The sequence below is a fragment of the Ylistrum balloti genome, unplaced genomic scaffold (assembly GCF_031769215.1).
Source record: "Ylistrum balloti isolate Yb309-2 unplaced genomic scaffold, AGI_CSIRO_Ybal_v1 Utg370152, whole genome shotgun sequence".
Taxonomy (NCBI): domain Eukaryota; kingdom Metazoa; phylum Mollusca; class Bivalvia; order Pectinida; family Pectinidae; genus Ylistrum; species Ylistrum balloti.
Window position 1 is genome coordinate 483,841 of NW_026782152.1, and position 12,539 is coordinate 496,379.

General features: G+C 33.2%; 1 protein-coding gene across 1 annotated transcript; it reads left to right on the forward strand.

The window, feature by feature from the left end:
• The first annotated feature begins 379 nt into the window (after positions 1-379).
• On the forward strand, positions 380-12,425 carry LOC132550854 (dihydroxyacetone phosphate acyltransferase-like). The gene is made up of 14 exons (XM_060214946.1): positions 380-507; positions 2,977-3,173; positions 3,523-3,699; positions 4,219-4,348; positions 4,595-4,798; positions 5,016-5,167; positions 5,660-5,790; positions 6,132-6,352; positions 6,593-6,847; positions 7,154-7,233; positions 7,532-7,672; positions 8,052-8,263; positions 8,797-8,858; positions 9,868-12,425. Exons 1-14 carry the CDS (start codon positions 471-473, stop codon positions 9,948-9,950), a joined length of 2,082 nt encoding a protein of 693 aa, XP_060070929.1. The 5' UTR covers positions 380-470; the 3' UTR covers positions 9,951-12,425.
• The last annotated feature ends 114 nt before the right edge of the window (positions 12,426-12,539 follow it).

Genomic DNA, 12,539 nt, shown 5'->3' on the forward strand with positions numbered 1-12,539 from the left:
GTTCTGTCCAGCCGGTCGCTAGTCTGCAAATCAGTAGCAGACCACAAGTCAACTTCCTCTGATGGCGGTGTGTAATGGAAAAAGCGACCAAAATTTATGGAAAATTTTAAATGCCCGAGTATAAGTCAAGTAGATCATAATGTTGTGAAGCGACATTAATAAATAATTATTCTATCAATAAAAATACAGTATTTATTGAATAAATATTCCGATAAATTTATCGTCTTTTTGGTCTTGCGGAACTTTATATCGAGGGGGATTTATTCCTAATGCACACAGAGTGTTAAATTCTATTGATCATGCAAACGCTTTAATATACCGGTGCGTATCAATGAAGCTTGTGAAATACGTTGTGTGTTAATCACCCGACGCATCGCAGCCAATGGCAATGTGAAAAACTGATAAAAACACTGGTCTTTGGAATTTGGCCGGGTTTCTCTTCTTGTCTGCACTGTCAGACCTAAATCACCATGGAGGAACAGTCAAGAAACGTTTGGATCAAGCAAGGTTATATTTATTTGTCATTTCATTTCCTCATTGATGATGACGTTGCAGCTGGTGCCCGGGTAACAGCACCCACCCTGCAGATCATGCATCTTATGACTATCCTTCCACCCTTATCTACAGACATTAGTACATATGCTAGCCTATTTCTTACGAAAACACACGACTGTAATATATATATTTTCCGACTTCCCTAAGGTTCCGAAATCGGACATTAAATAAATTGTATAACGTATGGTGTTTTGACAAGAGGAAAACGTTGAAAGGTATATGCTTATTTAAAATACAAGTTCCTTACAGGCATGTAATGCATGGGAAAGAGGGGTCCATGTTACTTATTGCTGCTTGAGGCCACTGGCTGAAGCCTTGATAGTCTCAGTTATGGCACTGTTGACAGTTTTCTCATCGAGCAGGTTCCAGACAATATATTCTCGCATCTGGAACGTTGTATCCCTTATTGTGGTTACATGAATGTGTTTTCTATTGTGTTGCTATAGAAGAAACCACTGAAATCTTCCAGGTGTATTTTTCGTCATTGCCTTTCAGGTGTCAGGAAATTTGATTTGGGTAACAATGGTAATATCCCCACAACCACTTTGAAGTATAGTGTTATGTGTAACATTTGCCTGCAATCTGCTTATAAAGTCAGACCTCTGGTCCATGAATAGTTTAGTTACCCAACCCTCTCCTCTGCTGCTGTAGATGCCACATATGGAAAATACAGTATTGTGCTGGCCCTCTTTAGGGTTGCTATGTGGTATTGGTAGTATGGATCCCAATTGATGCATCCACACTCATAGATTGACCTACAAAAGGCAGATGTAGGCAGACTTTAAGCAGTGTTTCTGATTGCAGATAACGGAACTGAGGGAAAAATGGGCCATTTTGACAGACTTTGTAGTGTTCAAGGTCAACTTCATGTTTTCATTGATGAGAAGTTCAAGGTAGAAGCACTGACTAATTTGCTTGAGAATCTGACCACTGAGAGAGTTTCTTAATGTCAATGCAAATAACTGAACATTTCTTTGAGTTGAACTTCATGGCTCAGTCTGTTGTCAAGCATTCAGGGTTGTAATATAAAGTAATACTTAGAGACTGTGAGATGTCCTCACTAAACACTAGCTTTTTCCCAAATGTTATTCTTTAGGATGTCTTACTTTAGTACACTCAGATTCTCCTGTCTCCTAGATTTTACAAAACACCAGAATGGTTTGGTATTATTTGTACTAAGGTTCTTCTCAATGGTCTTATTTATATAAGATACTTCTGCCTTCTTAAACTCTTGCTTACATTAACATTAGAATGCCTTGAATTCCTGCCTATTTTCATGTAATTACCCTTGTTAGTAATTAATTTTTTGTTTCACATAATGGCAGGTTCCTTCTGTCTTATGATTTTTAGTTTCTTTACTTTCTTTCTGGTTATAAGTTAACAAATGGTCTAATTTCTTTAAATGTCAAAGTTGGCCTTTGTAATTAATCTGTTGAAAAGGCATCTCAATCATATCATTACATATGTTAACAAATCTAGAAAATCATCTGACAAGTTTCGCAACAAATTATAGAATGACCTGTGAGTTTTGTCTGACAACAAAGTACGATGTATACCACATGAGCAATAACTCTGTCTGACGCTTAGTGTCTGAACTGGCTACTAACAAAGTGAAAGGAATTTAGTTCATGTGGACAACAAAATTTCATGGATGATTGAAATTGATGTGATAGTGAGTCATGCTTTGAACTCAGGCTGATACAAGTAGGAACTTTATTTATAGCACCTTACACATAGATATGCATTTTAACCTCATTTCTTCCTGAAGCACACTTCATCATTGAAACTTTTAATATTGACCAATTGCTACCAATTTCAAGAACAAGAGTAGCACTGGTTTTTTTTTTTTTTTTTACTAGTTCACTTATTTCACTACAAATCATTTTTGTGACGTAATACTAAAATATTCATTGTTCCATTAAGTGTTTAGAGGGATAGCCTAAAATGCTTGGTCAAATGATAGAATGAGTGATGAAGATCCTGTTGACCTCATATTGTAGTATGAATATACAAAATATTTGTATTGTTAAACATAACAGTAGTGTGTAACAATTCAAACATTTTATGAGCCATCAACAAAAGTGATAGGCTAAGTCTGACATGATTGGAAACTACTATACAGGAGAACATAGCTTTTCTTTTATTCATCAAGCTGACAATGTTTTCACTATTTCCCATTTAATTGCAGTCGCTGATTGCTAATTTATTTATCATGTATGTCATTGCTCTAAAATGTTTGTACTCTGCAACGAAAAGAATACAAATTATGTGACTCACGAGTATTTTTTTTTTTTTTCAATTAAACTTTTCAAGACCAAATTGCTGAAAGTAGACAGAAAGAACTATATGAGTCTAGATTGTGTTGCATGTAAACGATCAAGAAGAAAATCATAAATTCAATTTCAAATAAATTGTTTTCAGATGATCCAAAGCTGGTATCCTCCAGACATAAGGACATATTTGAGGACATCCTAGAGGACCGTCGCCACAGTAGTGATTTAGGATGGAGCCTCCGTACCCGTGATGTCCCCGATTACAAAAACAACAAACCAAGGACAATAGATCAGATTAAAGAGCATGTCATGGCCAGTGATCGTGTGAAGTATGCTGTGGAACAAGTAAGAATTTCAGTCAACAAAACTTTTTTCAATACTTAATGCAATCTTCCTAAAATTGTTTTTATTTTTTTCAACAGACTGATGAATAACATCTGAGAAATCAGCTTAAAATCACTCTCATAGCATTTATTGGCATTTTTTGCAAAACTGAAATAGATATGGTGGGCTAAATCTAGACACTGATCTATTGCTGGATAATTGTTTTCAAATCAATTAGATCAAAATACAAACATCTTCTTGTCCAAGCTCCTTTTTAAAATAACTACATTATTATTGCCATTCCCTGAAATTGTGTTGATTTAAATGTAATAAAATTGTGAGAATGGTAATATTTCATTTCCAACAACAGGTTTGTATGGAGAGTGGATTGCCAGCTGATGAGGTGTGGGCTCAAGCCAAGGAAATCCTTGAGGAAATGTCACATAACCTCAGACTTGGTGCTATCAGAGGATTTGCTGTATTCCTAGTCAAAGTTCTGAAAGCCTTATTTAAAAGAATTTATGTAAATGAAGAAGGCATTCAGAAGGTAAACAATTTTGATTATTAATTTTAAAAAGCTTTGTACTTAAGTATACAACATTAAAATGACTTGCATACATGTCCTTTTCAAACAAACTTTCTAAGTATCTTTTTGTGCTTAAATTTGAAATTTGATTTGTCTGCAAAAAAAATCTTCTACTCAAAGCTGGCGTATTACAGAATATTGAAAAATATTTACCGTCATTTATACTAATGAGGAATATTTACAGTGTGTGACTGATGTTGTTGATGCCTATAAAAAGTACTTAATGTACTAGCTAGGAAAAGTAGCTGGTAGATTTAGAATTACAAAAGTTAATGAAAGATTAAGAGCTCTGATAACTTTAATTTGACATTTTTACAAGATTACCTGGTATACATTTGTTTATAAAGAATGATTGACATTACATTCAGCCAATGATACAACATTATGTTATGAATTATCAAAAGGATACTGTGCTATTTACTTACATTAGGACATATCTATTTCAATGTTAACAAGCACATTGTCTTTTGTGTATTACAGGTGCGGGCAATGATTAAAGAGTACCCAATATTATTGACTCCAAGTCATCGAAGTTATTTTGATTTTCTACTAATGTCCTTTGTGTTTTATCACTATGACCTGCCATTACCTGTCATTGCAGCAGCTATGGGTAAGTATGGTGGTCTGGGTAAAAATACACAATTATTCCCTTCAGCCTTTATTAAGATATTTGTTGTTAACAAGTTGAAGTATTACTTTTATTACTTCTTTACATCTTATTTGATTTCAAACCTTGCTGAAATTTACATTAAAGTGAAATATGATTGGGAAGACTGTGAAATATACCTTTTGTTTTAATTAAGTACTTATCAAATTTTCTCAAAAATTTGAATTATTTTATTTATTTTACTTTCAGATTTCATGGGAATGAAATTCTTTGGATGGCTGTTAAGGAATTCAGGTGCTTTTTACATTCGCCGAAGTTTCGGTGATGACCAATTATACTGGGCTGTTTTCACAGAGTATGTGCAGACACAAATCTGTAACAGTGATCATCCTCTTGAATTTTACGTGGAGGGTACCCGCAGTAGGACATCCAAGTCATACTGTCCAAAATTTGGTATGTCATTGTGTTTCTCCTGAACTTTATCTGGTACTGTCTTTCATGAAAACCATCGGTCTTTAACTGCACGTTACATTCATGCCAAGATTGATCCATTCCATGGCAACAAAGATTTTTTTCTATGTTCATTCAAATTTTTTAAAACAGTTGTATGAATTATAGAACTTATACAATGATGTTGATATCCTTGTTTCTTTATTTTGCTGTGTAACAGGAATGTTGTCTGCATCACTAGAGCCCTACTTCAAAGCTCACATCCCTGATATCATGATTATCCCTATTAGCATCAGCTACGACAAAGTCCTAGAGGAGAAACTATATGCATATGAATTACTGGGAGTTCCAAAACCCAAGGAATCTACCTCAGTAAGTGTACATAAAACCTGAGTGTTAAAGAATGTAGGTGTTTCATTAAATTGGTCATTATATTCTTTAAAGAAATATTCCCAAACCAAATAGGTCCACTTCAAGCTGTGTTTTTCAGAAAGATGTGCATCTCTCTATGGTCCTTATGACTGCTGTTATATATATGAGATGATTCTTAAAAAAATATTGGTCAACAAGTTCAAAACCATACTTGTCACTTTGATATATATTATCTTTGGTCATTGTGCAGTTTAAATTTTAATTTTTAAAATGAAAAAGTGCAATTTACTATCTGTAGAACCTCCAATCTAGTTGAAATCATATCTCTTGTTCTGTATACATCTTCATATAACAAAGTATGAAGTGAAATGATAGGTCTGATTTCCATTCAATTAAAGAACTTCATTTGGTTTTACATTCAACTTTGATTTGAGTAAATCATAGCTAATCAAGTATTAATAACACCTAGGATATTTGATGTATCTTTAACAGGCATTATTTAAAGCGAGAAACATTTTGTCAGAAGACTTTGGAAATGTACACATACATTTTGGAGATCCTCTTTCAATACGTGAATACTCAGTGGGGAAAGTTGACAGAAGCATCCACAACCTTGCACCAAGGTGATTGTATTTTCCAATCGGCCATATTTTCCTGGCAAGACATACATCAGTAAATTTGTACTTTGAAGAAAATATGAACACTGTTTTTCAAAGTATTACTTTGTCATTATCTAAAAGTGTTATACTGGTATTGTAGTTACAGTCATAAAATGTGTTCGTCAAATATTCATTTCTGTTTCTAGAAATGAAAGATGTTATTGTAATGAGAGGTCAAAAGTTGATCATGGAAAATTGTAAAAAGGTCAAAGTATTGTGAAACTTAAATAAAAGGGCTTCCTGAAACTATTTATTAAATTAAGTTTTGTTGAAATTTTACATACTTTATAAATTTCCTTAAACAGGTATATTGCTAGTCTGTCAAAACAGGAGACAGATCTACTTAAGAGTCTTGCCTATGATATTGTGTTACTTCACTTAAAACACATGGTCATCTCCCCTTGGTCCATGACTGCAGCAGTGATGGTTCAAAACAAGGAGGGTATACCCATGCGACAGCTTGTGCGAGAAGTAGAGTGGCTCAAACGCCATGCCTTGAATTTGGGAGCATACATAGACTGGCCAGGTATATAAAGATTGATTTGATAATTTTGGAACATTTATCACTTAATACTGTTACCATTCTCAGTAAGGTTACTTTTGAACTTTTTCTTTCCTGATGATAAAGACAAGACATGACTTGCAAATTATAATAAAGTGTCTAGTTTTTTTTTAATTAGATATGTTGAATGATAGAAAAAAATATATTTTGTGAGATTCTATAAAACCAGATCTGGTAATATTGAATATACTGTATATCCAACAGGTAATGAATCGTCTGACACTGTGGTGAGAAGTACACTACAGCTCCACAAAAACATTGTTACTATAAACAAGGACGATGTAATTGAGTTAGTATCCATGGATGTTCCATCACATGTGAGTGAGGACCAGTTAATGCAGGCAGCAGCCCAGCATCTGATGCTGTCGATCTACCGCAATCAGCTGATGCACATTTTTGTCCGTGTAGCGATGGTGTCCCTGTCTATCAATGTCTGTACCCAGGACACTTTACCTTTAGGTCAGTATTGTCATATATTTTATAGAAAGTTAAGATTTACTGAAAAAGAAATTATTTGTGAGTACAAGATATATCACTCTGCAGCATTGATATATGACAGTTTTTGCTATGTTAAATGGAGCAGGAATTAGGTGGTACATGTATAAACTCCTTTTTTGCTATGTTAAATGGAGCAGGAATTAGGTGGTACATGTGTAAAAAAAAATATCTTAAATGAGTCTTAAATATTGGTAATTACTAGATTTAGGAGTGAATATTACCACAGAATCTTATCTGTAATTATTTTTTCTGTGTTTTGTATTTCAGAGGACCTTTACAACAAATACGTATTTCTGGAGCATTTATTAAACAGAGATTTCATTTTTCATCCTGGTCATACAAAACTGGCAAGTTTTCTCCAAAATTTAATATTTATGTTTTCATAGAATTTTCCTTTTGTTTCATTTCCATACATATCACACAACTACAATATACATATTGGGGAAAAAATGTGACCTTTGATGTAAAGCTGATACCAAGTAAATGTATAGATCTTGTTGCATTTAGTAAATAAATGTGGTAGATGAAAGGTAAAAGGGCTGAAGCTTGGATTTTTTTATTTTTATTTTTTTTTTGAGTTTGCATTATGATGAAATTCTGAGAAAAGACTGCTTAATTTCATCTTTGATATGTTTTTTATTGCAGGACTTTGAGCACTCCCTCTTGACCCTTACACACAACTGTGGTGTTATAATCAGAGATAATGCTATCCTTATCAAATCCTCTACCAATAAATACACCACGTTCTTCAGCCAGATGTTTGAGCCTTTCCTCCTTGGATACTGGGTATGTGTTACAGTATACAATATGATCTAGTTTATCTTATCAAAGATTTGAAGAGGTATATCAAAATTTGCTCACCTACATTTTTCATCAATCTCATTGGACACACAGTCTAGCCTGTAAATTATGTGTAAAGTTGATCATGAACTATGGCCTTTTAATAGAATCCCCTTCAACCATCATTTTTGTAGGGCTATGTCTACATACTATTTTTCTTTTACACGCAAATAAATAAGACAAATATTCATTATACATTTTAGTTGATCTTTAATGTGTATTTACCCAGAATACATTCTTCATTCTTTAAGCACTATTTTATTAATTATTTCATATCTAGGATAATGTCATATAGTTCTTCTTACACTTACACTTCGTTTTTCAGATTGTGTGCCGATGCCTTTTATCATTACACACTGATGTGCATGGTAAACCCAAGGCCAAGACTCCTAAAGTAATCGCTAAAGAGGCTCAGATGTTGAGTGCAAGGCTTTTAAGGGATGGTGCTGTTAAGCACTTAGAGGTTCTCTCCCTCGACATCCTCAACAATGGACTCCATGCCCTCTTCCATATGAACGCTGTGTCAAAAGAAAAGAGGTATACTAAATGTGATTTGTTGTTTATAAGAAAGCAGATTTAAGGGGTTGTTTCTCCACATCAGTTTCATTTTATAATCATGTCTTGGTAACAAAGACTGTGGAAAAGTTAATTTTTAGATGTAGGTGTTGGAGTTCCAGTTTCTTGTAAGGTCTGCAGGGTTGACTGTAGGATACTGCATTTTCACTTGTTACCTAATGAACTTAAATCTGGTGTGCTGGTCTTGAATGTTCCTTGTTTTTAAGAAGTAATGATAACTTGATGTAAATGTGTGCATAGTTATGGCATGTGTCTCATGGCAAGGGTACCTTGGTTTAGATAGACTAATAATGAGGCAGGCAAAATGGTGTTCCATCAAGTTTCCTTACACATGCAGCTGTGTGTGTTATCTAGATTCAAAAGCAGGTATATGATCAACATACATGCTGTATCATTAAAAAAAAGTGAAAGAATCATTCAGAGATATGATTCTGATGATGTCTTGCAATTACTTAAAATGTGATGTAGTAATCAACCTCATTTGTACATTACAGAGATGGACAGGCCTATATGTATCCCAACACCATAGTTCTTACCAATATCTGCGAACAACTCGGTAAGGCTGTCATTCATCAGATGGGTCGACACACATTGATTAGACAGTGTGAAGAATAATCATCTAATCATTATGATCATGACCAGATTTTTATGCAGAAATTTGTTATTATTAATGTGTTGATTGAAATGTTAGTGAAGAAAATATTCATATCTATTGTAACATAGGCTTTGATTTTCATTTTAAATAGTTTTAGCATAATTTCACTTGACCAAATCAGTTGAGCATTGGCATGAGGGTGCACACAACAAGTCAGTGTTGCTATTAGTTCATTATGTGTACAAGCATGTTGATATTTCCCAGAAACTGAAACTTGTTTGGTAATTAGAGTGCTACATGAGTTCTTATTACCTGGTATGTGACAACAGAATAATGCATAAACAGGCAAGATAAAACTGGCGTCAATACAACTCTGTTTGAAAGTATGAAGAAGCTTATTCAGCTAGCTTAGATCTACTAGAAAATCACCCCCAGAAGACCATTATTTCAATATTGACATCTCAAGAGAGATGTTTCCTTTATACTGTTAAAGTAACATTTACATGGCTTTAGCAAGCCAGTACTAAACAGGGATGAGGGTAGCCTCAGGCTTTTTCATATCTATGATCAAGTGCTAAACAAAGGGTAGCTGAATTGACTACTGTGCACTGTTACCATCTTAGGTTTTTTGGTCTATATTATGTTTACCATCTCGTCACACTGTTTTCGACCTTTGTATACATAGGATTATAATACAGCCGGAAAAAAAAGTTAGTTGATTTCTTACCATCTCGTACACCATGTATGTCACTGCTAGTATGCTTCACACTGGTCATTTGTCTGATGAAGGTGACTGTGTAGTCATCGAAACATCACACTTTAGTCTTCTACTGGTCGCATTAAGAACTTCTTTTCTATTGCCATTACTAACCCGAAGAAAATGTTGCAAAATATTTACAAAACCTCTTGAATATCATTTTGGAAGTAGACATGTATTATCATATTTAAAATGTCTTCATTTCTTTTTCAGAAAAGTTCCTTGACGTTCCACAGATTCCCATGACAAGCATCCTGGTGGAATCGAAAACAGTGGTGATCAATGCTAAGTTATAGACATATATAGAGCCAGCATCTCTTGTGAAAATGTCAATTGTTTCAACTGTCCATGGAGACTAAATGTCATGACAGAGATGTTGTATTTTTTTGACACTTTTATAATCCAGGATTGCAATGTGACAAAAAACATCGAGAAGAAATAAAAAATTCAATCTTCTATATTAAAGTGGTACTATATCCAAAAACTTATATTATTGCATGATGGAATCATCAGAGTTTCACCTGTTAGCCATGAGTCTGTTAATCATCAGTCAATCTGTCCTCCAGTGCATCAATCTGTTGACTATGTGAATAGCTTTCAATACTCTGACTTGTTTTAGGGTAAAACACGCCAGCAGCCAGGTATAGACAAAATTAGAACATAATGCTGGTAAACCTGGTTTCAGGAGTTACTCTTTATTATTTTCTTTTTTAATTTATGATTATTCTTTTTAAGAGGGCTCTTGGGAACTTGGTAACTCTTGCAACCCAATACCTGTAACTGAACTATATATATGACATATAAATAAGCTTATGAGATGTTTATTCATGGAGATTTTTCTCCTATTTTGTTTTTTGTTTCTTTTATCTAACTGTTATATTGATTTTATTTATTTTTTGAAAAATAGAACCTTGTATCAGTTTACAGCTTATAATGATGCAACATCTTGTATCAATATACTCCGTCTTATAATTGTGTGTCGCTATACTCATTGTCTGACTATAAATATATTTAACAAATTAAGCAAATCAATGATTTTTGTACTGTAGTTCTTTTCTTGTTATCAAACCCTTAAATGAATTACTGGTTTTTGATTTGCTCATGAAGGGCATTGAATTAACTGGTGTAATGAGAAGATGACCTTGTATGACAAAAAATTGTGTTACTACACATGTTTGATTAAATTTTAGTGCAAAATTATCATTGAAAGTAAAATTATTGGCCAGTGCAATTCATGCTATGAATCCAGCAATGTTTTCATCTTGAAAACAACGGATCATAATTTAAACATTTGACATTTTCATTATATTGAAATCCATCAAAGGTTTCTAAGATTGAAAACGCAGCTATTTTTGTCTTTTCCTTTGAAATATATTAAGGTTTTTTTTACCTGTATAGAATCAGATCAATTGTATGTCATGATATGTATACATGCACAACAATATTTGAACATGTATATATACATTTATCTTTTGAAAGGATTATTAAATGTAAGGCTGGTCATGTGATTGTTTCATTTCTTGATGAAACAATGGTCTCATACTATAAGGTGTAAGTGATATTGTTTATAAGTGTGTACCCGAGTATATGTAGCATATATTTATTCACAAACTCTGTAGTGCTTTAAGTCGTTATGTATAATTCAATTGATTCCAAAATGATTATATTTCCAAGGATTGAATTTCAAACATATTCTGTTTCTTTAAAGACAAGACACATGTTTACTGCAATTTTAATGCAAAATGCAATCAAATAAGAACTTGGAAATCAATCTTCCTGTAACTATATGAAGCACTACATAGTTTTCGTTGTTTATTTATATAATCAAAGTCATCAAGTGAAGTGTGATATATTGAGAATATAATATTAACGACTTTCTCGCACGTAAAAATGACATTATTGTAAACTGTCATTACCTTATGAAATTGTTCATATATTAAAAGCAATTCATTCCAAGATGATTTCCAAAAAGTGATTTTGTAAACAAGACTTAATACTAAAAAACATATTTTTTCTCATGTGTTTGCATGTTTATCATGTACTTCATTCCAGACACTCCAATAATGATAAAGGTTAACATGGCCAGAAATGTATGACAGATGCCTTGTAACTTAGCAGTTAGCTCAATAACATCAAATACTAAATCAGCCAGCCAGCAGCCTGTGATATTATAGGAGTATATTCCAGATAAAGCATGGATCTTCCTTCTAGCCTTATAATTGGTATATTTCTTCTACCTGCTCAATGTTAGCATTAGGTAGATTTAAAAGGACTGTTGACTCGTCCTTGTGAAGAAATTATGGTAAGAAAATGCACAGGACAATATATCTGAAGTGATTCCTTTATAAATGTCATTCCTCTCCCACTGTTACGGATTGATATGTGAACCTGATTAATTCAGAAACCTGTTTATTCTGAATGAGAAATCCCTGTAGTGTTTGATACAAACAGGTTTTCAGAAAAGAAATCCCATTTTTCTTTTTTAGAGATTTTTAAATCTGTGTGTAGGACATTGAGTAATATAATGACAAGTGAGATGATTTTAGATTTTGAGTTTTTAAATAAGTAGTAAATCTGAAGAAAATAATTTATATCATTATTTTATACACAGTATGATTGACATTAGAGTTGTGAGCATGGTGAACATGGTTGTCATTGATTTTGATAGTATGTAAGGGAGTGTATTTTTATTGATCTATAATACAATAGATCAGTAAACATTGCAATGAAAGTATTTCTAGATAATTGCTCAATAAAGTATTTCAAATTGTCATCGTTTTATTCAACTCTTTACCTTATACTTGCTATTGGTAACAGTACAGTACCTTGCATGTATGAATTAAGATCCAATGGTGTCTTTAAAGTGAGAATATAGATCTATAACT

Bases quoted from the DNA above. Each gene is read 5' to 3' on its own strand.
- LOC132550854 (XM_060214946.1), top strand. From the start codon at position 471: ATGGAGGAACAGTCAAGAAACGTTTGGATCAAGCAAG. The intron at 4,349-4,594 runs GTAAGTATGGTG...TTTTACTTTCAG, and splicing joins TGTCATTGCAGCAGCTATGG to ATTTCATGGGAATGAAATTC. The intron at 7,673-8,051 runs GTATGTGTTACA...TTCGTTTTTCAG, and splicing joins CTTTCCTCCTTGGATACTGG to ATTGTGTGCCGATGCCTTTT.